The sequence below is a fragment of the Malurus melanocephalus genome, unplaced genomic scaffold, assembly GCF_030028575.1.
Source record: "Malurus melanocephalus ecotype Western Australia unplaced genomic scaffold, MMel_1.1 scaffold_20, whole genome shotgun sequence".
Taxonomy (NCBI): Eukaryota; Metazoa; Chordata; class Aves; order Passeriformes; family Maluridae; genus Malurus; species Malurus melanocephalus.
The window spans coordinates 1,435,364-1,461,703 of record NW_026623252.1 but is presented as its reverse complement, the minus strand read 5'-3'; the positions used below and the strand labels follow the sequence as shown (position 1 = coordinate 1,461,703).

The 26,340-nt window shown below is 42.7% G+C and overlaps 1 protein-coding gene across 20 annotated transcripts in view; it reads right to left on the bottom strand.

Annotated features, from left to right (window-relative positions):
- MAP2 (microtubule associated protein 2) overlaps positions 1-26,340 on the bottom strand; it is a 215,016-nt gene that overhangs the window by 59,606 nt on the left and 129,070 nt on the right. For all 20 annotated transcript variants that reach the window (XM_057389853.1, XM_057389847.1, XM_057389849.1 and 17 more), the window contains one exon: positions 7,409-7,694. In XM_057389853.1, coding sequence (XP_057245836.1) covers positions 7,409-7,670 — 262 coding nt within the window. In that variant the 5' untranslated portion in view covers positions 7,671-7,694. The remainder of the gene's footprint in view (positions 1-7,408; positions 7,695-26,340) is intronic.

Genomic DNA, 26,340 nt, shown 5'->3' with positions numbered 1-26,340 from the left:
GTGACTTCAGAGAAGAATTAGCTGTTTCAGCTCTGCCTGAAACAAGAGCAGCTGTGTGCCTGCAAAACAAGGCTCTATTGTTTACGAATGAACCTTCTTCCAAATCTTCCTGCCCTCTGATCAAAACTGGAACCAAAGATTATATGCTGCCACAGTTCCCAGCAATACCACCTTCCAGCTGCAATCACAGAGACCTCTGCTCAGTGCCAAATATTACCCAGTGTTTCCAAATATCCTTTTTGATGACATCATGAGGATGGAGACCATGGCAGACCCTTTAAACACAACAGGAATGAGACTTTGAAGCACTCCATCTCTACCTCTCCTCAAGGGGCAGAGCTGAGCCCACCCCAGAGGGAAGAAGCCTATGGGGAGRCAGTACACAGTCCTGCACAATGCTGGGCCACCTGCCCATGGCTCTGCACAGCCCTCCTGGCTGACTTAGGGGAGCTCTCTCCACCTCTTGTGCCTTTTCTCCAGGCTACTGGAGAAAGTCCAGCCTACTTCATGTAATCAATAAATGCACAAGCTCTCTCCTACCACTTTACAAACTGAAAAGGACTCCAGCACAACAGGCCACAAATTAGAATGTGTCTGTCTTCTGGGTACAAATGCCTCACCAGTCACTCAGCTAATGCTAGTGCTGCATGATYGAGATCTGACCCACAGAAACAGCAAAGTCTGTATTTACAGCCCTCATCAGAACAGGTATTTAAACCTGGATGGTGGGGAGGGAGGGCAGAAGCAAATATAAAAAGGGGAGACAAGGCAAAAATGTAACTCCCAGAATGCATTCAGAATCTGACAGGTTCAGCAGCAATAACTCTCCTGGCTACAGCAGTCCCCCAGGAAGGGTTGCAGATGTTTTCAGAAGGCAACTTCAACAAACAGAGCTCATGGCCTATAATCTGAACTACGGAGTGGCTGGAGCAACATGTCGTGAAAGACACTTTGTCCCTATTCCAGATTTGTTGTTTCCTGTTACATCTCTGAGGCTGCTAATCGATTACATTTTCTGGGAGCACTGACAGCACAAAGTGAGCGCTGGTTGCCAAGCCAACATGCTCACAGGCRTTCTGCTCTCACTTCTTAAGGAAGCACAGCTGCTCCTGCAATTCCATTTCATAATGCTGAGGTTGTAACAAGAAAACACTGAGGTGAACTGCAACACCAACAGGGAGCCCAAAGGAAATGGCTGGTGCCTTCTTTTGGCCAGATGCAACACTGACATGGTACAATGCAGCAGYTGGTGCTAATGGTGTCACTGCACCTGGTTTTAGACATGGTTTTCAAAAGGGAATCTGAACCATGCACTCCCAGAGAGGAGCTTAGGAAAAAAAAAAAAAAAACCCACAACTGATGACTGATGTTCTCTGTATGTCTGACTCCCAGCCACAGGAGCCAACAGCACGTGCACACCAGGTTATCTCACCCTATTACCTTTCAGGCAATAAGTTTTGCATTCTGCCCAAAACAGTGCCAGACCCTCCAGCTCCTACCAAGACATGTCCATCACTGACAGATTTATGAAGTCCCAAGAGGAGGTGGGATGGCAGAGCCAGCCCCTGAGAGAGGTTGTGACTGGACAAAAAGTGATTTCTTACTGGATTGACTGACAGGGCCACAGAAAAAAACACACAGACTGGTGTACATAGTAGTTATTGAATATTGTAGAGTCAGGGAGAAGATAGCTGTGGGTAGGCAATGTGAAAAGATGGAATTTTTGTGCCTTCATTCCTCATCCTCTGAAGGACAACTGAGAAGGACCTCTACAGCAAGGTTAACAGAGAATGGTAAAACCTCCAGCATTTTCTAGAAGTGCCCCAGAGGGGTTCTGTTGACCCCACCTACATTGTCTTCAGTTATAATAATTTGAACATGTCTATAACATTCCAATAATGTCTCCCAGAAAATTATGCTTGTACTACACTTAACACAAAGAAGAAAAGTTTCAGAAGCCTGATATGTTCGCCTGTATCTAAACTGGCAGAGATGATGGTATGTAGTAATTACTGTCACATTTCCTGGGCAAAGGGAGGGAGATCAAAATACCTAATTAACAGCTTCTTTCCCATGGGAGCCATCAATGACATAGTAAGTTGCCTTCTTCCAACTCTGTAAAATAAATAACAGAAATGGGGCAAACCCAGCAGTCACATTCAGCTCTGAATGTCATTGATTTTACATCCTTCTGTGCATTTTGTCTGCACTGCTCAAGTAATGTGGCTTGCTGAAAATGCACATCTGACAACAAGGCTGGGGGACTCCTTTGAGAAACAGGCATTCAGGAAGCTTGGGAGGGGGAGGGCCTCCCAAGTAGCCTGACAACTAAGCACCATGGTGATCTTCTGTGCTGATGAGGGCTGAGAACAAGATCCTCTTTCCCTGGAGACTGGCTACTACAAGGCAAGGCTAGGGAAGACAGTAGGACACAGACTGTTTTCATGACACACAGCAGGAGGCTAAAACAAGTGCAGTTCCTGCTTTCAACGTGTTTTGGGATTTTTTTTCGTAGCCAACCTAAAGGGAATCTGCTCAAGAACTACTGGCTATGACAGGGTTATGATCACTTTCAGACTAGCATTCCCTGCATCTTATAGAAATATGCTTATTTAAAAGAGTAGATGGTCTGAGGAATAAAACTGTTCAGATACCCATTCAGTCCAGCTGAATAAAGCCTGAAACAAAGGGCTGAATAAGAATAAATTATATTCCAAGTTGAAATATGGTTTATCCTTTCTCAGTTTTCCCTTCAGTTGTTCCCTGCTGTCCAAATCTCCTCCTTTCTGGGGTAGTATCTGCCATCACACAAAAGCTGGTCTGTCCCTGGATAAGCAGATAAAACTGGATTTCTTTCTACTGTCCCTAACTTATCTTACAATTTTCCTTTTTTCCTGCCTCTTCCCACCCCTGCTTTGCTCCCTCACAGCCTCCATCTCACCAGCTCTCCTGCAGCTGAGTCTATTCTYCTATTCCTCAGTCCCTTACTCCTCCCTCAGCTCAATACTGCCACTTYTTCATTCCTCTTCACAGGTCTAAGGCTCCCTCTTTCTGCCTCACTTAACACTCACACCAGTATCTGGGTTCTCCCAGCCACCACAAATTCCAGCCTCTCTCATGGATCTGTCATGGGCTGCCTCTCACCCACCTTCCTCATGACTMCAGAGCTGGGAGTGCCCAGCCTGCAATCAGACTGCAGGGCCTTGTCAGGGAACCTGGGACAGTTTTCCACAGTCTMTTTGCATCCCACATGGTTTGGGTTCCCTGCCAATTAATGGTTACATTTTGTCCCTCTGGTACAGCATGTTACTGTTCTTAACATTGTCTAACACTAGGACACGGACACTGTCCTGAGGCTCTGGTAATAGGATTTCAGTAAATGCTTTCCCTTCATCTGTCAAAAAAAAAAACAAAACAAAACAAAACCATTCATCAAGTAACATCCAAACCCTCTACAATTAGAAACCTGAATTTGCCATATAATGAAGAAAGAACTTAATCAGTTGATTCACTGTATATAAAGACATATTGTAGAGGATGCTTYACAATGTTCACCACTTTTATCCCTAATTATATACATTTGACTGGTTATTCACTACATTACTGAAAACATAGATGCATTTTAAGTGCAAAAAACCAAAYCTTTGTGGCTTGATGTTCTTGCAATTCAAATAACACGGACTATGTTGAATTGCTGGTTCCTAGAGAACACTGCAGTGCATCTGTACTCCTCCTCACAGCTTCCTGAGCACGGCTTTCCAGCGAGCAAAGAAAAGGCTGCCAGTCTCATGTTTCACTGCAAGTCAGACATATCCTGTGCTCTAACATGGGATCCAATCCAAGCTTTTCTTGTCAGCCCTTTCAGACTGAGTTTCTGAGGACTACACCATAACACCCTTTTGCATCACATACCTTGCACGACATGAAAATGTTTGGCTTGACAAAAGCTACAGATCTCACTCTCCACTCCCAGTAATTACCCAGTCCTCACCAAAGACGCTCTGCATGTGCCAGKGAGAAGGGATATGGACAGGCAAGGAGCATGCAGAATGCATCAAAACTTGCTGGTCTCAGGCTGTGGGATGCTGCAGACTGCACCAAAGGCAAGGTGTCTTCAGGAGTATTCCAGAACAGCGTGAGGTTTGTGTCTGGCAGAAGCATAGGGCTGAGCTGGTCTGCGAGGAGCAACCCAAGTACATACATAAATTTATATCCACAAAATGCATACAAAAAGGAATAGGTGCTTTACTRCACACCTCTATATCACACTCCTAATAGCTTCCTGTGTGCTATGCCAAAAAATCCAGCCTCTTCTCTTGCACGTATCTGCCTTTGACTTGGGTGGCTGCTGGATCAGGCCCTGAGGCTGCCCTGTCCACAGCTCTGTGTGCTCTCCCACGTTCCTATCAGTCCATTTGAAAGAAGGGCATTGATGTGTCTCCATAATGCAGCTATTTCCAGCACCATACCGAGACAGATCAATCAAAGGCAACACAACAGCCAGATTCAGAGGATTCCACAAATTGAGGTCAGACTCAGTAACTCTTCRACAGGCGCTGACAGAGAGAGACATATACACACAAAGGCAAATTTTAACAGTGCAAACCTCAAAATGTCACTTGCAGTGATGGATTGGATGCGTTTTGGCAAGAACTGTTGCTTCCTCCCCCAATACCACCCCTTGCCTCTGCATCAGTGTTGGCATAAGGTGTCCTTGTCCCAGTGGCCTTATCCTAACCTTTCCCTCGACACACAGCTCTATGATTTTATAGCACAAGCCCTGCRAATAGGTGTCCTGCTGTTTTGCTGYRCTCTGAAGGGTCTATTGCTCTGCTACAGAACACGTCTCCCTAGGAGATTGCCATTTTGTGGCTAAATCCCAGCTCCTGGGTCAGTCAGATGCAGGAGTGCTTCTTTAGGTGAAGCACCTCAAAATGCACATTGGGCGATGGACAGCTGCCTGGGAAATCCCTGTTTCAACTCCTGCTCTGCTGCACATGAGCTAGTTGTTACAGCTGCTGGGGATTTACAGATTCCAACAGGAAGACTGAGAAGCCAAAGATTTTCCTAGGTTACACTGCTGGACTTGCACMAGGGAAAATAAAATCCCTGTAACTCCACTCAAACCCACAGCTTGGCTTAAGTATCCCCATCAACCTTTGGCTTCCTGTGCATTTTATCCTCAGATGTTTGGAATGAGTAAGCTACTACCAATATTTAAATGATTCACATTATTGATAATTATGTGTTTTAGAGTGGCATTTTAAAACCCTACCTCATACAAYGCTCCACTGAAGTTACAATTTGCAAGCAAACCAACAGCAAAGATGAGTAAATTTTGTTGAAAATGACAAACCTGATTTCAAGATCAAACCCTGAATCAAACATGAAAAATCTAGAAGTCCTGTCTCACACTGCATTAAGCACATCCAGCTYGTAAATACTAGTGTAAAGTGGACACACTCTGGTCTCTTTCTATCACTATAGCAAGTTGCCAACTGGTTTCTCCTTCAAAAAGAGAAAAATAATTGGAAAAAATGTATCTGAAGTATCCTAAGATGGTTTACATTCCATTAATTRAACATGTGCTTAGCCAGTGTGTGAGTGTGCAGCTTAAGTTTCCAGAAGGTTAGAAGGTGAGCAGTTCTAGGGACTTATCCAGCACAAGGACAAAGGTGTCATGAGMTAAGCTGTATTAAGACTCCCAAACAAAAGCTGTATATACTGACAGTAAGTCTCCGCACCTGAGATCTTGGAGTCTGTGCAGACAGTGAGAAAACAGCAGGGAAGGAGGAAATGAGGCCACAAAGTGGTGACTGGAGCAAACCTCACCAGGATCAAGAGTAATCTCGTTCCCTCAGTAAATGTGTGTCCCCAGCACTACYGCCTAAAACGTGCTAGTATGCCCTAGAACATATACTTCCTCATTTTTTCTTGTTCAGCTTTTAACCACTTGCCTCAAAAAGCAGCATGAAAAGGCACTACTRTAATGCCTGCTGATGGCCAGCAGTGGTTTCCCTTCCTCCTATTACCTACTAGCTGCAAACTCAATTAAATGTTCAGACCTCTCTCTGACMAGCACTCAGAACCTGAGCTTGAGAGAGCCTGAGAAAAGTATTTCTCTCCTCCCTTTCTAAGGATAGGAAATTGCTCTTCATCCTGTAAAGTTATCCCCACTTTTGCATATGTAGGGAGGGCTTGTCCAATATGGAGTGACAAATCTGTAGCAAAGATGAGAAATGCACTCAGTCTCCTCACTGCTCAGAGCTACAGCATCTCACCTCTCCTGCTCCTGCTTATTTGCTGGCTAAACATAGCATAAAGTTGGGTCATAGCAAAAAGACAAGATCTTGTTATAATCTCCCCAGTCACCAAGACTGCGTTCACCTGAATGCTCACACAGGATTTCTTTAACCATGGACAAAATTTGAAAGCCAATGGGCAAGAAGAGACTCAAAATATAAACACATTTACTTTTAGCAGAGATCTCCATTTCCAGCACAATAGCTTATGAAATGATTGTATGGTCCAGGAGCCTTAAAATTCTTCAGCTGCTGGGAAATTATGGATAGCATCTCCAAATGCTGTCAGCAGCCAAAAAAACATTGCTAGAAAGATCTCTTTAGCATGCATGAATGGATGCATCAAGGGCAGTTGTGTCTGTACAAGAGAAATTCTTCTTGCACTGTACTCTTGGGGTTTAAAGTAGGAACTCTGCACAGAGGTAATTAGCATTTACTTCTAAAACAGGCAACTTCCTTTGCATATTTCATTATGACACAGTCACACTCTTCTTTTTTTTTCTGCAAGTAACAAGCTGAATTCTAAAAACCTTACACAGTTTACAAATAGGCAAAGTCCCAGTGAGCATCCAGTGAGATAYGGCTGGGCAAGGAGGAATAAATGCTGATGCTGAATTGTGGTGTTCCCAGTCAGAATGAACAACGCATTATTCTGCAAACAGTACGTGGTTTCAAGGTGCTGTTACTTGTGAGCAATCCTTCATGCACACACCAATGCACAAGCCATCCACACACAACAGTTGGACACTTTCCCTACTCCCTCGTAACCCAGAGGACCTAAGCAACTGCTCTGCACCAGTCTGTTGTCAAATCCCTTGACAGGTAACCCCATGCCATTTATAAAAATGCTCTAAGGCATGGTTATGACTTTCCTGGAGCCCTCTCAGGCACTGCCCAGAATCCTGAGTAAATATCACCTCTGTAAGCCTGGGTGAAGACGCAGCCCTTGCTGTGAAGAGCTGGTGCCCCTCCAAAGCACATGCAACCTCATGTCATCTTCCCCATGTCCCACGGCATGCTTGACTCCACCTAACATTTCCTCTTGGAGAAATACCCAGGGGTCTGAAGAGCCTCATGTTCTGCAGCAGGGCATCGAGGTGCATTACCTGCAGTCTCCCTGTTCCCCGATGTCAACTCTCCGTTGATMCCATTCTCTTTGGTCTGAGCATACGTCCCTGGCTGCTCATGGCTGCCCAGCCTCAGCTCCTCATCCTCTTGGTAGCGAAATCCATTGGCACTTCTGACCAGTCCGGCACTTGCACCACCCTGATCCTTAATTTCAGGTGAATGTGGGTGTGAAGAAGCCTCTGTTAGCTGACCTGAAGTCCAGTGCGGTGCCTTGGCTTCGTCTTTCCTATCCTCGGCCATGGCTCCTCGCCTTCACCGCTTGGCCTGTAACGACATGAGCAGGAGAGATCAGCTCCAAATGGGTGACTGTGTCCCTGACCAGCAGCACAAGAATGTCACCAGCAGTGCTGTTGGTAAATTCATGTCCAGCAGATGAAAGAAGATTTAAATGCAGAAGTGTCTGCTTGTCCTGGCTGTGAGTGAACTGATTCAAACCCAAAAGAAACCACCAACAGTAAAAATTATGGGTCAAGTCCTCCTTGACTCTCAGATACCTTGCCATTATTAGCACCATTTTCTTGACAGCTGTCCATTCATTAATCTGATTTTAATTCATTAATTATAGTTAAAATTGCCATTTGCATTTTCTTTTGACTATTGGTATTTGTACAGAAACAAAACTAATCRTTATTTGCTACTTCACACATATTTCATTCCTGTTAATTAGCTCTCCTTCCTCCAAGCCAAGGAAAGAAGCCACTGCCACAGGGCTTGGCTACTCCTCACAGATAAATGCAGCAGTAGATTCTCAATATTTAAAAACCTAGGAAGGCAATAAATCAAATCATGTTTTGATGATAAGATAATCTCTGGACAGAAGAAGGCAACTTTGCCCTGATTTAGCTACTTCAAAGTGAAAAYCAGCAGGCCTTTCCCAAAAGCACTTGCCACTGCTTTTTTTTCCCTGGGAAAAACACGAAAGTAAACTGAATGCAGTCAACCAACCACGTACCAGAGGGTGAGCAGTCTAGAATAGGCAGCACAAACTGGAGAGAGAATATATTCTGCAGCCATTTAAYAAAAAACAAAGCAGAAAAATAAACTAGCTTCCATAATCCCATTCAGTTTGCAGAAAATCTCTAAACATGAGAGAAGGCTATTTTTATTTGCTAGATAATTGTTCATAATTGACAATTCGACCTCTTTCTCATCAGATATTTTAATTTAATAAAAATGGCTTTCAGAACTACTTCAGATTTTTTAAAAATCATGGTGAAACACAAAATTAGATTTCATTCACAATATGTGACTCAAACTGGAGTTCCATGCCAAAAGGAATAACAACTCTTCTGCCTCACAGTGAAATCACAGTGTTTTAGAAAGTACTCTGTCACCCTCCCCCTGACCCAGCATCATTCCCTGGAGATAACTAACWGCATGAAGACTGAAGGAGCAGATGAAACTTGCAGCCCAGGTTTCSCTTTGAGCTGTAATGAAAATGGTGGGCTGAACAGCATTACAAAGCAAGAAGACATGCCTCAGTCAACCACAAGCAAGAAAAGAGTAAACACACCCCACACCCCTCTGCCTTCCCCAGCCCCTTTACCCTGATGGGAGACTCACGGGGCATTCTTTAAAGCAGCCATCTCACATCACACCACAAGAGCTGATGGCGTCATTACAAAGAACTGTTGTGCATAACATGCAAAAGCCCTCTCCTACAAACAAAAAAAATACACCTCTGCCTCTAGATCTTTTYACTGAATGATACTAGAGAACATTTTCTGATCAGAGCCTTTCCAAAACACGAGGCCATGGGACAAATGTTTCCCTTCTTATAGGAATCAGCAGCACACATCCAAAGTAACCAAAATTTGGGATCTGAGAACAGAACAAATTCTGTTCTGGGATGAAAAGGAGACATTTCTTGTTTATGTCCCTTGGGAAAGCTCAGGGGAAAAAAAAACCACCACAAAACCACCAAAAAAACCAACCAAAAAGAAGCCCAAGCTCCAATTCAAGGCTTTCCTCACCAACACAGCATGCTTTGAAGCTGAGAGCGAGCCCCAGGAGCAGGATGAACCTACCTATCAGCTTCAGCAGTTCAGCCCCTGGGTCACCTATGAAAGGAGCCCAGAGCAGCAGCAGGGACAGGGAGGGTTATACAAGAGCCAAGTGTGGGGAATGTGGCTCTGAAAATCATTAGGACGAATGAAATGGTTACATTCCACCAGCACAGTTTGGTAGCTATTATCCCAGAAGTGTCCTTCCCGGTTCCAGGCAGACACTGTGCYTCACTTGAAGCTCTTGAGGAAGGATATTCACATCCTCACAATGGACTGTGTCACAAAAGTCCCCCGTGAAAATAACAGAAGYGCTTTTATCTTAAAAAATAAATACAGTGGGCAGACTTCAATGAGAGCTGCGTGTATCTGGAGGCAGAATTTGGCTCAGTATTTATAATAGATAGTTACAGAGAAAACCATGGATGAATTCATTCTTGATTCTCTGTTATTCATCAAGTGCTCTCAGAGTTTATAATGGTAGTAGAGACACAGCCAGTGAGTCACACAATGCATCTTTGTGCTCAGCAATTTAGCAATGACTGTCTGCTGTGTGCTGTGATTCATCTGTAGCTTGGGTTAAAATCCAGAATACACAGGTGTGCTTTGCACCATCRAATGAGTTGTTTTTCTGTCATTTCATTAGCATACCATGGAATTAAATTAATCAGGTAATGTAAATATTGACACAGAAATACCAAGAGAAGCCAGACAGTATAGCAAAATTTAAATAACGATAGCTATGTAACAAGAAAAAACCTGGAATAGTTTGGACAACCTGGGAGAAACTACTTCAAGGAAGCAAAAAGTTCCTCTTTTTACCATGAGTTCCTTATTCTTTGCATAAATTTCARTGAAGGCTTTCCAAAAAATTAGATAACAAGGCATAGCCAGTCCTCTCAAATGTCATGTTGCTTTAGCTAAAATCTGTTTGGATCTTTATGAGCCTTTCTTCACTAACCATTACAACAGAACAACTTTACCAGGGAATACACAGCTACAATCTTATAGAATGTTCTCACTCTTTGTCTAAGGTTAGTGGTAGTGAGGGGATAACAAAGGTAGGTGCTTGACTACAGCTGAAAGGGCATTGGAGCTCACAGACAGTATCAGCTATGGCTGCACCAACATGCCAGCACAGTCCCTTCTTCCAAAGCCATTCTGGCTGCACCACACCCACAAGCACAGGGCAGGCTGTGTTACACAGGGCTGTGGTAGCACTCCTCACCTTGAAGTCTGTGTAAAGTTACCAATGCAAATCATGATAAGGGAAATGTGGGAAATGTGCCCTCCTTCCAGAGRGATCAAGTAGGTGCTGTTGAGCAATACAGACCACATCAGTGATACTGACCCAGACCTGTGGACCATGCACAACCCTCCCAAAAAGGCTCTCCTTGTCCAGAGTGACGTGGACGACACTACTGAGATCCATGAGTCTCAGTACACGGATACATGGACCCTGCTACTGAACCCATTCCTTGTCTGGAGAGATCATGCTCCACTTGTAGCAGCAGCGATGCAGCAAAGAGGCATTTAACAGCTCAAGTTCATGTCCCTGTAACTCAGGCAGTACACTGAGGGAACAGCATGACAGATCTGAACTGCRCATCTGGTCTTCTGAACTAATAAGCTGGAGCAGAAATGATGATAAAAATGAATCTTCCCAGCTTTTTCAGCCATTAMGGAATTGTACAGATTCAGACAATCCTTTCCTTAGAGTTAACAACAGAGAGACAAATCCTGCGTGGGATATGTGGTCTGACTTTGCAGTCACCTCCTCCTTTTGCAGTCACCCAAAGTTTATAGTTATTAATCCTCTTCCATGTCAACCAGTTCCCAGTGCAGTGACTGGGTTGAACGAAGTCTGAACGCTTTGAACTCCATGCATAGCAAGTCACCCACAGTGCTACAGCACGAGGCCACGATACGCAAAACCCAAGATAACGCTGACTTAAATTTCCTGTCATGCTAGCTGTCCAGAATCATCTTAGTGTTAGCTTAACACTACCTTTGCATATAAGTGGATGAATTTTCTACAAGTTTCTTACTTTTTAAGACAACAGAATAAGGTCAATACTGAAGACTTTKGCAAATAGCCTGCCTTCCTGCGTTAAGCCATGTTTTTACCTGCTCAGGTGTCTATGAGCCCATTCAGAGTGAAATGAGRGTATTTAATTTCAGGGAAGTTAATTGATCAGCTAGGAGACACAGCTATGTGGACACATGGAGGAAGAGCTAAAATTCTAGTTCAGACAAAAATTATCACAGGAGTTTCCTGAACGGAGAGGCAACAAAGMCCTCAAAAAAGAAAAACAAACCCTAGCAAGTGATATGGTCAGATCCTGAGTACAGGGGGATTGAACAGGTCCGGGAATGAACTGTTCCATCGTTACTTCTTCCTCCCCGGGGAAGGTGTTCATTTCTCTGGGCTGCTGAAAAACACCTCAGATGACCCCTCTTATATGCTCCCCTCTGAGAAACGTTCTTGTCCAGACTGGAGGGCTGCCTTCACTCTCACATCCAGGGACCACTTAACAACTTGCTCAAAACTCCAGAAATGTAAAACTGGGACATCAAAAACTGGTGACATTATGGTACTTGCAGCTTATGACTGAAAAAAACCCCAATAAAACATCTACCACAGAGCTCACTTCTGGATAAAAAGAATCCCTGTAAACACCTTCTTGTTTCAACACCACCCCTTTTCAACAAACCTTCACACACACTCCTATCTATGATAACTGCATCCTGCAGGATACAGGAAAGGCATTTCAGCTGGTGAAGGAGATGGTAACCATAACAACAGCACCATGACAACTGCAAGTGATATCTGAAACATGAAATACAGCAACAACTTATTACCCATAAATTTGGTCCATGATAAGGATGGCAAAAGCACCAAAGAAGCCATAGCAGTCAGTGCAGGTGCCAACACAAAGAAACACATGTTCCCTGGATTAAACTGCATACAGTCCTGCACATCTTAAGATGAGGCACCATGACAGCCTTGTCTCCTTATCAGTAAACAGAGAARTCAGTCCCTGCTCAATCCTTCCTGAGATCTCTCCTGCCTTAAGGGAGCTGGAGGGACTGAAGGCTGGAAGGAGTGTTTCTGGGAAGCCAGGAAGTTTCCTGGCAGCTCCTGAATTTCTGAGTGGAGCTTTTTGTTTCCATAAGACTCACTGAAACAAGACCTGAACAAGGACGGGGTTCCTCTCAGGGGAGCACCTCAGAGTCAGACACACTGCATTGATTTTTCCACCAAGCACAATTTCAAATGGGCACTGTGCACTTTTAGAGAAGGCACTGCAGCTGGCAGGCTTGTCTGAAACAGGAGGCTCCACAGCCCTTAGCCAGCAGACATCTAAACAACCTGTGCCAAGCTCTGACTGCAATTCTGGCAGAGAATTATTCACAAATACTGTGGCTACATCAGCTTTTTCACCCCCAGTGCATAAGGCGCATTCAAACCCACCATAAACAAACAGCACTGGCTCCAAGGACTGTGGCAAATGAAGTCATTTGGGATGTGATCAGACAGGGAAACATTCAGGCATTGCCCTCTCAGGGCTTTTCAGAGGGAATTCAGCTCACTTGTTTGCTACACAGGATTGCTCAGGGTGGGCACACCAAGCAGTGGGTCCTTTCCCAGTTCAAATACTTTGTCACCCTCAGAACAGCTTTCCTTTCCTAAGCCTCWTGTTCTTTAAAACACTGCAATAATCTAACTGGAAATTAAACCTTTCCTCCATATTTCAGAGATTTTCAGCTCTATACTGAAGGCTTAAAGAAATGAACACTCAATAACTAAGTCCTTATTTGTACTTTTACAGTCTGTTTTTCCTACCTGAGTAATCATAAAAGACCTGCCCCTTTTATTACAAACAATTTTTCAAAAAGCTAAGGAGAACAGAGGAAACCTTTGGTTTATGAAGGTGATTTCAAAGGCAAAAGATTATTCAGGTCACACCCAGAAAATCTGACTCCAAAAGAAGTATTTTTTTTATATTTCCCTCTTACCACAGTCACTTCAAACCTTAGTATGAAGACAGTGGAAGATCCACAACAACACCACAGCTGAGCTGGAGGATGGACTGTATAAGGCAAAGGTACTCAAAATAATACTTAAGGAAGAAAATTCTTCATCACTCAGGGAAGTAGTATACAATGTGATATAGCCATTGGAGACTAGGGAAAACAAGATAGAACTACTAGAAATACTCACAAAGGCATCACACTAGAAGCTCTATCAATGCTGCCAACACTTCACAAGCTTGGCCAGCTGAAACCTTGGCTCACTAATAAAAATGGACATTGAATACACTCCCCACTGCCACTTCCATTAGAGCTTCCAGTGCTTATAAAAATCTGAGACAAAGTCATAATCTTCTTATTTATTGGACAAATACAGAAAAAAGCTACATCATATCCTACAAAGTACAATCCTCTGATTCTCAGCCTCACATTTTCAAACTTGTTTTTTGAAGAAGTGTCAGCTAGAGTGGGTATTTGCTACAGATCCTGCAAACAGGCCATATAGCTATGTGTTTTCTCTGTTCTCAAGTCACGTTTATCAGCACTTGTATTTGGACAGGGTCTGGTAAAGGAAACTCACCAAAAGGGTGGAGTGAAAATCTTAAGAGTTTGTTTTCCTGTCTAGGGCTGATTTTATGATGATACTCTATTCCTGATTGYCTGCTTTATGCCCAGAAATGGGTCCTGTAGCTTTAASCTGGGTCCCAGRGAGGGGCGAGRCACAGGGGAACTCTGGCCRGCTTTGCTCAAGCTCTCACTCTCCAGYGTGCTTGGCTTTGCAGAGCAGACAAATTACATTGTTGCTTTTAGCTAGCTTGGTTCTTGTTAGCTGGAGCATTCTGCAGAAAGGTGCTGCAAACTTGCGAGTGCTAAGCAAAAACACACACTAGAAAATCTCATTTGTCCAGAATACACATTTTAACTACACTGGTACATCTCTGCCTTYKCTGCATACATAACTTATTGTCACAACCCTTATTTCTTCCAGTTTCACCAAGATCTCATCAAGCATGACACATTTACACATGATCTTAACTTTATTCAGTGGGCATTTAATTATTAAAAAAAAGCTACTTCTATAAATGTGGTTGGCACATTTTGATTTTCCAAAGGTCTTACCTACCTTTGAAAAACTAATTCCACCCCTCTTACAACATGATCTTTGAAAAACCCCAGATCCTATCTTTGGGAACAACATCACATCATCTACTACAAATAGTAAAAAGTATGTCCTGGGCTAATTTCTGGCAGATTCTTCCCTCTAAATACATGCAGGAGAACCAGCCTACAGCAGAATTCTGAAACACAGMTCTCTTCTGGCCTCTCCAAGGCCATAAACCAAAGAAAAAGGGGAACCAGGGATGAACTTCCTGATCCAGCTGCCATTCTAATTTAATTCTGTCCTTCCATATGCTGAATTTAATGAATATGGTCAATTGTTCCCTAACTGAACAATTGTTCTATAACTGAACTACAACAATTACGAAGATGCTGATGCTAAAATGAGTTATGGAGGGGATAATGGGAAAGGATCTTCAAGGCCATATGCTGATCCACCCTGTTTGGGTAAAAATTCTTACTCACATGAAAGAAATTTCCTCTTCAGATCAAAGGCAGCAGATTATTCTTTTGCCGAGAGTGCTTCGAGCTTCACTTCCTAACATTCAGACACACCAGGCAATCATGCCAGGCACACAGAGGAAGTGAAAGCATCACATGATGTACCAGAGACATTGTTTACTCATGCTGAAAAAGAGCATCAGGCAGAAGGAAGCTGGTGCCCAGGTCTCTCCACCCAGACGCATCTTTGATTGTCAGGAAACCTTACAGGGCCCAGGAATACATTATGAGCCAACAGGAATCAAAGTTTTTACCTGCAGCACAAACCTTCTAACTGTAAATAAATAAATAGAAATAAGGAGAACAAGCATTAGAAAACTGATTGGGAAAGAGGTTATTTGCAATTTCAGCTTGCTTCTATATTTACAGCAAATTTGGCATAGATTAGCTAGCGCTAGAATTTTCTTTCCAAGGGAAAGCCTGAGTAATGACTGTTGTACTGCAAAACCTTGGTCAGAAGTGGTAGGATTATTTAATCCCTTCATACTATTTTCTAACTAATGATGTTACAAAAAAGGGCTTCTTTTAAATTAAAAATACCCTTATACGTGTATGACTTAAAAATATGCTGTCCACCCACACTCAGCCACCCACTTGTATGACCCATGACTGTATACCCTAGCAAAGAAAATAATCTTTCCTTATTTTGAAATGAGAATACCCAGAAATCTTTTGAGCTCTAAATGCTCTAAACACTTAAATCACAATATTTGAGATACAGTTTTTATCATGTGGTAGGTTTACTCTGCCAAATCTTTACTCAACCATCCTACAAAAGAAAAGAAAGCAGGCAATCACTCCTCTAGCCTGTTTAGAAAAAGGGACAGGAGGGCAAGGACAGAGACTGTATTGAAGAAACTTGGAGCCACAGGAGCTGATTTTGCAGCTCTTGCTTTCAGAGGAAGTTTTTCCTTCAAAAGTGTTTCAGTTAAGCTCTTGGAATGTGCATTGATAGTGAAAGAGGAGTATATATGCTCCAGCTTGTACTTTACTACCATGCTATTTTAAAAGTTCAATTTGTACTCCCTTGAGTTTTTCAACTTAGAAAATTAAAGTATCTAAAGAATGAGCAGGAAGCAAGTCACTACGTCACTCAGCAYTTCTGAAATCTTAATTGCAGGATTTGCTGTCACAGCAAAGACCTATTCTAGAGACATTTCCTCCCTCAGCTCCTGCGGGTGTGCGCATCTACCTGATTCTGCTACAGGTTGAGTTTAACCCTGTTCTGCTGCCACCCCTTTTCGTGCCACCCAGKGACATGGGGCTGACAAATGAACGTGAAGACAGTGACATGCTCATGGGATAAGATGAAGAGCAAATGAGTTTGTGGAAGGGACAGAACAAGCCCAGGGCCAGGGAGTAGGGAAACGTAAGAAAGTTTCACTGGATGAAGAAACAGCCTGTCAACAAATATAAAAATGTGTCTGATTAACAAATTCACTAACTAAGGAAAAACTCAGGAAAAAACTCARGCCAGAGTGTGTGTTGTTTTATTACAGAGAATCAGACAGGGGGAAGGAGGGAAGTTAGGCTGATCTCCAATCAAAAATTGCATCTACACTCCTGGCATGAGCAGTGGTCAACATGGGATGCTCCACATGAAGAAGCAAAGTGCTCCACAGAGCTTCAGTCTCACATCTGCATCTTCTCATTGCAGATTCTACCTGTAACAGCTCTGGTAATCTCCACTGGACCCAGGTGCCTCTATATCTGTGAGGATCCACATCATCATGCTCTTTCCAATACTTAGCACTACACACAGAAGGTACTCCCAAAGTGGCTTTCTGAACAAGGAAAGTAGCCTGGGTCCTTCCATGGACTGCAGTTAGAGATTTCCACCAAAAGGACAAGAAGACACAAAAAGCACAAGTACAATAGGTCATGCAAAGCACTGATGCACACAGCAYAGTCACACATGTGCTCAGGGGCTTCTGATGTCTTTTTTGAAAGGGACCCAGGATGCAGCCTGGATCCTGGATTCATCATGAATTTCTCTGTACATTTCTTTTCGCAAAGTCTGTCAGCAGCACTAACACAGGCATTTGTTTAGAGTGCTTGAAAACATTAATCACAAATGAAATACAATCGATCTGGAAAAGGTACAGAGAGCTCAACAAGGATGACAGAAGATCTGGAGAAGCTTCTGTGAAAGGAATGGCTACACATGCTTCTTCATCCTGGGAAAGAAGGGAATGGGATAAATGTTCATAAAAATACGCACATGTGCGCAGGGAGGAGATAAGCAGAGAGGAGAAAACAAACAAGCCTCTCTCCACAAAGAGCTACAGGGCATCAAAGAGAACTTGCTGGTGACAGGTCCCCTGCAAATAAATGGTGATTCTTCTCAGTGTACAGAGTTACAATGTGCAGGAGGTGGTGCATGATGGAATTTTACAGAGGTTCAAAAGCAAACTGCTGAATTTTTCTTTCACTGTTTTCCTACAGTTTCTCAATCTGAGAGCCTTTTTGGGGGAAGCAATGTTTTTACCACATAAGTATGTAGCTCTAACATGGATTAGTCGCTTTGCTATTTTAATATTGACTTTAAATAATTGTGTGGTTTCTTGCCATTCATKTTTAAAGGCCATTAGGTGTGATGAAATGTCACATCCCCTCTCTAAGCATCACAGTATTTAACAACTTCTAATGAAAAAATACACTGCATGACATAGACTATTGCACTGCAAATGAAAAACACCCTATTGCTCAGYCAGGCTCTAGCAAATGAACAGCTTTGATGGTCAGGTAAGTTTCTAATGGAAATATAACATTAATCCCAGACGTGCTCTTCCAGATCCCTCTGCTGATGCAGCAAAAACAAGCTCTGCAGACCCCATCTTGCTATTTGCATGGAGCTGGCTTCCTACATGAAGAAAACGGGTGCCCATTTTCAACTCATTCTGTGGAATCAGCTTGACCACCTCATGTTAAAAATCTACAGACAGCACTGAGGTGACTACAGTGACACTGAGGTAGTGGGGGACAACAACAGGAAGATCAGCAGAGAAAAGTGCTCGGGGGTAGGGTTGTTGCTGGAAAGGAACAGCACATAACCAATGAGGAAGACAAATGGCCCTTCTAGAAAGACCTGGTTATGTATCTAGAGCCACCACTTGTAAGAGGTCTGATGAGACAGACWGTGTGTGTAAATGTTTTATGGCTGAGAGGCTCAAAGCTGCAACAGCGTAAGCSAAGTCGTGTATGTCTTCTTTTTCATTTAGGGCAAGCAGTCTGAAACACATGCCCCACCAATGACCTCGACTCTGACCCAGAGGGGCTGTCTGTGCTTGAAAAGATGATTCATTCACTCTGCTAGAAGGGTTGAATGAATAGGCAGTATTCAGACGGCAGAACACTTATCACTTGGGATTCCCTCAAAATTTAGGTCTGACATGACTGGGTCAGTAACCATGCGCTTTTGTTCCTAGCTCCTTGAACAGAAATGTCTCCTTGCATTCTTCAGTGGTTCCCACAAATCAGGTCGATTTTTATGGCTTGCTAATTATTACTGCAAGACTTCTGCAGGGCTTCACAATGAAAAATAGTGTATTTCTGAAAGCTCAGGGCACAAAACTTACASAACAAATCACTGTCTATCAGACAGCAACAAAATCCAGCCATGGAAGCCACTTGAATATACACATCTGAAGTGTGCTGAACTTTAGGAATAGGAAGTTCTGTTCTGCTTTTGTTGACAGAGCATACTAAAAAACGCCAAAAATGCAAAAGGAGCAAAACAACTGTCACAAATCATACTTTGTCTAGAGATGTGTCAACATCTATCACACAYACAAAGCTATCTGAAATGCCATTAATGCTGCACTTCAGGAGTTGAGCTGTGAAAGAAAAGAGGGATGACTGCATAATCCTAACTGCGTCTCCTTCTGCATATGTAGGCTACTGCCTWATTCAAGAAACATATTTTATTCTTCCCATTCCCTCTGTCTAGATTATTCGAGTCTCCATGCACCAGTGGCCCAGACATTGCCCCTATGGACTTCAGTCCCCCACCCAGGGCCTGTCCAGTCTTCAGCTCTCACCACTGCAGACTTTACAAGCATTATCCTTCTCATACCAATGTCCACTTCCAGGTCCTCTCCTGCAGGTTTTATCCCAAGCAGCTGTTCCCTCCTTCCCATTCCTTTGTTAACCTCAGTATTCCTTCCTGGACTTTTCTCCTATTCAATCCCTCTCTAAAACCTGACTCTATTTCACTGCTTTCCCATCCTCACCTTTCCCCACATATCTTATCAGAGCTCTCTCTCATCCTCATTTTACTCCCTGCTTCCACAAGTTCATGCCCATGTTTTCTGACTTTGGTTTCCTCTAATTTTTTTAATACTTTCTTCTTCTCTTCCAGAGACTATAAGCAAAGGAGAAGGAGTTTATTCTTTTTTTTTTTTCACCCACTCACTGTGATATGACCTGATATATATCAGGCTGGTCAGGCTTAGAGAGGTTGGAAGCAGAAGAGGCTCTACGAGTCTCTCCTGACAACAAATGTCGAAAAGATATGTTATCTCCTCCTCAAAATCAAGATCATTAAAGAACTTCATAGACAAGTTTTAAATTTCAAGACAGCAAACCTGGCTTCCTCAACCCAGCCCAGAAAGGCAGCTGTGCTCCAGGAAAGGGCAGCTTTGGCCAAAACACGTGCATAAGAGAGCAAAAGGAGCCTGACTGCCTGAGGAAAATTGCAACCTAAACTACAAAAAGTTTGGTGAAGTGGTAATAGAAACACTGCCCAGAACATCATCTCAAGTCTCATTCTGCAGCCGCATGGAAGCCCAGAGAGAATTAAGTCACATAATGGGGCTCATTTTTGGAATAATCYTATAAACTCCTGGGCAAAGAGACATGGCATTAAGTGGMTATATCACATTCCCTACCATCCACAGGCCTCTGGGAAGATTGAAAGATAAAACAGGCTGCTAAAAACTGTGTTAAGGGCATTAGGTAATGGGGATGTGGATGCACTGCGATGTGAACTTGGCAGAAGCCACTTTGCTAGTCAACACTAGGGGATCTCCTAACCACCCTGGTCCTGCCCAAACTAAGCCATTAGACACTGTGAAAGGAGACAATGTCCCTGTGTTACACACAGGGAAGGGGCTGGGGAAGGTGGTGTGGATGTCTTCCACCATGGGAAAGGCAAACCCATCTGTGGGATGGTCTTTGCCCAAGGACCTGGGTGTATTTGGTGGGTCATGCAGAAGGATAGGGAGACCCAGYGTGTGCCTCAAGGAGATTTAACCTTGGGGTAAGAATAACCTATGGTGTAAGCTGTATGTTGCAGGAGGTACAGTAGCAGGAGTGACCCTGAACTGACAAAGCATGAATTTTGTGAGGAGCAAGAAGAATGCGATGATGAACAGAGACGGTGTCAGTGCCCAGCCAGCAATGTGTTATTTCTCCTGTCCTGCACCCACATCCTGCTGGATGGGGGCATGTGAAAGGATAGGTGACAGTAGTTAATAAAATCTATGTTTGGTATAGACATGGTTTAAGGATGTAGTTTAAGTTTACGTGAGGCTAAGAAAGGATTCCAGTACTGACAATATACAGATTACATGGGATCCGAGCATGATGCAAATGGTATGGAATAAGGGATGGAGATCGTATTGGGTCTGCCTGAGGTAAAGGCCTTCCASTGCTGTGCTTCGCATGCGTGGCTGGACGGGGGTTGATAACAGACCAGTGCTTTGACTACTGCTGAGCAGCRCTGTCCCTCTGACATTCCTTCCCCCATCAACAGGGATGGGAGCAGGCAAGATCCTGGGAGGGGACACAACCAGGCCAGCTGACCCAAATCAACCAAAGGGATATTCCACACCATATGACATCAGCTCACATACATAAGCTAAGAGAGAGAGGAGGAAGGAGGGGCATTTGTGAGTTTTCAGTGTTTGTCTTCCAGAGGAACCTTACGTGTGCTGAAGCCCTGCTTCTCAACGTTGCTGCTAATGGGAAGYAGAGATTGACCTTTTTTTTCTCTTTAGCTTATGCATGAGCAAATCTGTGCTTATTTCTTCCTTTTACTGGAAAAGAACTGCTTTATCTCACCCTGCTGGTTATTTTCCATCTTATTCTCCTTCCTGTCCCAGAGAGAAAGGGAGTGATAGAGCAACTTAGTGGGCACCTGACACCTGGCCAGGGTCAACACACTACACCTTTTTTTTTTTTCCTGACAGAATAATTATATATTATAAAAATTAGGACTTTGTTGCTGTCTTTTTAGTCATTTCCAGTTTGAAACACTTTACAAGCATGGGCTGCAATACAAACTAGAAGAACGAAATCCTAGCAGTTCTAGGATCAAACCCTACTGTATGCATGCCACTTGGCAAATATTTTCAGAGAGGATTTATTCTGGTGCTTTGTAAGTGTTTCTCTGTGAATATTAAAAAAAGTCAGGAGATTTTTCTAGAAGCAAATTCTAGCAGTCCTTAAGGCGTTTCAATTTTCTTCACATTTCTGATCAGTTTACTTGTGAAGAAGTGTATATTGTTAACCTCAGACTAATAAAGACTACAATGTCCACTTCATTATATTTGACTTAAAGCCCATGATCAGCAAAATAAAATTACAATTTAAAAAATACAGTTGATGTTTCAAACATCAACCATTCAAATGATACTCTGCTTTGAAGAATGCARTGCACTTCACTTTGTTGTACAGTTTCCCAAAGAGCATTGCTCATAACCACCAGCAGCTTCTGAAATGCAGGTGGTATTCTTCTTCTAGCCAGAGCAAGGARTTACTAAGGCGTGCTTTTAAATAAAAAGCTTCTATCAATACTAAATGAGCACAAAGGTGATGGGAAGTTACTGTAAAATCAGTTTGCTCCATGTAGTTAATATTTCACTGCTCTCTTTGTTCCCCAGCATAAAACCCTAAATGGCTCTATTTTCTTTGGCTCTTTACCTTTCACTGTTTCTCTACTGATTTACCTGTTCAGAATCCCAGGAGGTTTTAAGGTGAAAGATTTCCAAAGTCAACAGAAAGATTTATGAACACTGTCCAAAGCTCTCCTTATCACATCAAAACAATATTCTGCAGCCAGAAAGGTTCAGAAAGAGCTCACGTAAGGGATGATCAGTGCAGCATACAGAGCCTTTTATTCAAATTCCCAGACTAGTTCTCACTTAATAGTATAAAGAACAGTCAGGGAAGATACTCTGAAGACATGGCACAATTTGTCACTCCATCTCTTCTTCAAATTCTAGTTTAAAAAATTCATGCAACTTAACTCATAACATTCATTTTTCCATTTCAGCAACTGCCTAACAAGACACATGATCATAGGAACAAGGRCAGCAGCAAAGCCCAGTGCTGTAGCCATGGTACAGAATATACATTAAGGACCCTGGACCATTTCCATCTCTGTAAATCATTGTGAAGTGTTAATGCAAAGCCAATTTAGATATGAAAGGGTAGAACTGGACTTTTACACAACAAAATGAATAGGCAATCCCTTGACAGGAAAAAGTCTAAGCATTCAATATGTTCTTCAGGGAGAAGAAGAGCAGCCTTGCTGCAAAACAGATCAATACCGGTGTGGAAAGCAGGGAGAGACAAGGAGAGCTTTCCTCTCCATAGCCAAATGTCTCTATCCTTTGTCAACCCATAAGTGCAGCATTCCRTCCTACTGGCAATCCTCGTGTTTCTGAAAATCCTACTTTCAGCACTTTTCTGAAGGTGTGGGCTTAGCCCTACCAACAGAGGCAGGCATGCATATGCTGGGAGATTACCAACATGCATCAACAATCTCTGACGTACAGCTCCTGAGACAAGGCTGTGATTCTTCTGCAAGTAAGATAGGCAAGGATATTTGGGGTTAAACTGTTAAATTCTTCATAGTTCATGTCTTGTAAGCAGGCTGTAGTAACAAAAAAAAACAAAAACAAAACTGAACCAAACAAACAAAAAAAATTTAATTTCATGTATGTAAGAGCTGGAAATACCCAGTACATTTTCTCACTGAAAACATGGGGTTTTTTTCCTCATCAGCTAAGACTGAGCTGTATCTTAAATTTTCTAACACCCCCATAGGATTTCTGACCTGCATCACCTTGGTCACTGCCTATCTGCAGGGCTGCAAATGCATAGCACTATAAAATCATTGGGTGCAATACAGCATCAAACACAACTGAACACATTTACATCACGCGTGGCAAAGCACTAGACACAACCGACTTGCATGAGTTAGCATGTTTTAGTCATGTAATGCTTTCAAGATCAATTCATTAACAGGAGGTGAAGCATTCAAATCAGATCCTTGCTGATTCAATTTTAGCCCCTTCTTGCTGCTTCTCTCTGCATCTTTTCCTACATGCAGAAATACATGATAACTCCACAGAGGAATCCACAGTTTCTCAAGCCTTTTCATGTGTGCTTTGACGGGGGCTCATGTTTGCAGTAGTAAATCAAAACATCAGTCAATAAAGCCGTCTCCCTCAGGAACTACAAACAGGGTGTAACTGTGATGCCGGAATACATCTAAAAGAATGAAATAGCAACGTAAGGAGTACATTACACATTACTTTAATTGCACCCTCTTTACAGAAAGTGCAACAATAGAACCTTGTAAAAAGATGATGAATGTTTTCTGCATTTAGCAACACCTGCTTCCATTTTACTTCCCCTGTCATCTCTGCACCAGAAACCCTGAAATAACCAGCATCACTGCAGTTGTAATGACTTGAACACCCACCTCAAGCACATACAGAAAAAAGCTTAATTTTGTAGGCTTTGGTGCATTTAAATTATGTTTGTTACCATGAGAACTCCATTAAAATGCCACCCACAAGCTTCAGAAAGGGGGAAAAAACAACAACAAAACCAAAAAAATAAATCTACTTTTAATCAGTGGTAGTACACTTGCTGCATTGCAGCATTCTCACAAGCTCCCCAGACTTCTGCAGTAAGAGGCAGCAGAGATACCCAGAGAGATATATTTTGCTGAATACCTTATTCTGGAAAAAAAAATTGGTTGTTGTCCAGTACTTCTACACAATATTCCTTTCAAGGAAGATAAAGCACATATACATGTTCTGCATCATGATACAACATTTGATTTGAAAACCAGACAGTTACATGTATGTTACATGAGAGGGCAACTCGGACAGCCACCTAGGACAAAAAGGTTTTTTGCTGATATCTGAGATAAATCAAAGCTATGACACACTCTGTTTTCCCCTTCATCTTATCAATTTGTTAACTTTACAAATTTATGCTGATTTTTATGTATATATACTTCTAGAACCTCAAGTGATAGCACTGCATCTTCTAGGCTTCTTGCTTTTTTTTTTTTTTTTTTTTTTTTTTGTGTTTTTTTTTAATTTACAGTGTTATGTTTGGATTAATGGACATGGATGCTTCATTCCTGCAGTCTGACTAGGAGCCAGAGTTTGCACACCAAGCTTTTAGTCACATCAAATCAGATAATTAAACTGTGGCTGAATCAAAAGCCAGAAATAAAGCACAGCAAGCAGCTTGGTCAGCAGTGCACGTGTTAAATGCCACAGCTGATGCAGACTGTAGGAATGGCCAGCAGGTAATGGTGGGCAAGAAAGGGGCAAGAGTTTCACACCCCTGATCAAAACAATTTATTAGCCAAAGTAAMTCAAAAGAAGTCATGCCTCTCTTAAAAGATAGATCTGCTCCTCCACGGGAGGGAAACGATTGCCACTGTAATTAAGAGACCAGCCAGGCTGTATCTCATTGAAGGTAAAAACAGAATGAATTTCCCTATGAAAGATCAATCACCTTCCCCAGGGCACTGTCCATACTGGAGTGTTAGGCATCCTTTGGGCTTCAAACACAGCAGGTCCATGAGGAAAAATCTATCAGCCAGAAAGAGATGGCATGAACACGAACTATGCCAGAAACCCTGGCTACCATCTTCTCAAAAGGAAAATGTAAACTGAGTTGAAATTGAAACAAGGGGGAAAACCAGACCTTTGATATAACTTCAGTGGAGCAGGCAGGTCTCCCAGTCCTTCACTTGCATCTTTACACAACACCAATAGTTTGTCTTTCCATTTTAAATGTTAAATGTCTCTCCATTTAAATGTTACAGCACTTGCAGCTGTACTTTCACCTGTCATGAGTTAAGCATCGCAGATGATAAAGGGTTCCACCAGAGAAAGGAACAATCCCATGCACCAGCAGCAGGGGATACCCTAAGAGATGGAGATGTCCCATCTGAATCACTCAGGCTGCATGGAGAGATTGTACTACCGAGGCTGGGGAGGCACAAGCATCTTCCAGTGACACCAGAGGCTCTCTGCCATGCAAAAAAATACACGTGTATTTGCCTGAACTTACAACATCAGATGTGCAGAGTGTCATAACCACTACTAGGCCAGATCCTAAAGGAGATTCTTTTAAATCACTGTCAGTCATATTTTGGGGAAGAATTCTAAGGAGCATCTATCACAGATTACTTCATTGAGGTCAAAAGAGATACCTTGACTTACCCCACTGCCAAATCTGTACCATTGACTGCCTAGAGCTTCACATTAACCCCTTCCTGCTCCTGCACACGTACAGAACTGACTTCCACTAATTTCCATGGGTTGTACACCACAAGGGCAAAATACRAGCAAAGCTTGACCCTATACACTGAGAACACCATGGGTATATCATACCAGAGGGTGAGATGTGGTGAGAAGAGGGCTGAGGTGGTACACACAGAGCAATCAGAATTACAGCAGCCACGGCTGAGCTCYCTGCAACCCATTTTCATGCCAAGTACTCACAGCACAGTGTCTCTGCCMGTTTACACCACCAGGACCAGCTCAGACAGGCTCACTGGCATAATTTTCTATTATTTTTCCTCCTTTCCTTCTCTCTTTCTTTCTGCAAATTGCAGTGACTCTGGGACCATGCTCCCATAGAGTTGCAAATAGAAAAAGTATCCTTATGATCATCCAAACCTTCCAGTGACAAAAAACACTGTGTTTAAGAAAAAGCTTGACCTATCCTTGATAGGCATGGATTTTCCAGGAGATTAGTAACATCAGAAACTTTAAATAAAGAGATTTCCTTCTTATTATTCACAGACTGCTAAGACTATGATTCTCTCGCCTCTTCTATGGATTATTGTTAATTTATTCTTTTCTGGTAATTCATCTTCTTCCCCTAGGCATTACCTGCATAGAATTCACTAAAGTTGACCAAGGGATGAAGAATTTCATGCATTGATGAAAGCATCTTCAAGATTATTTCACTCAAAAAGAGGTTTTCTT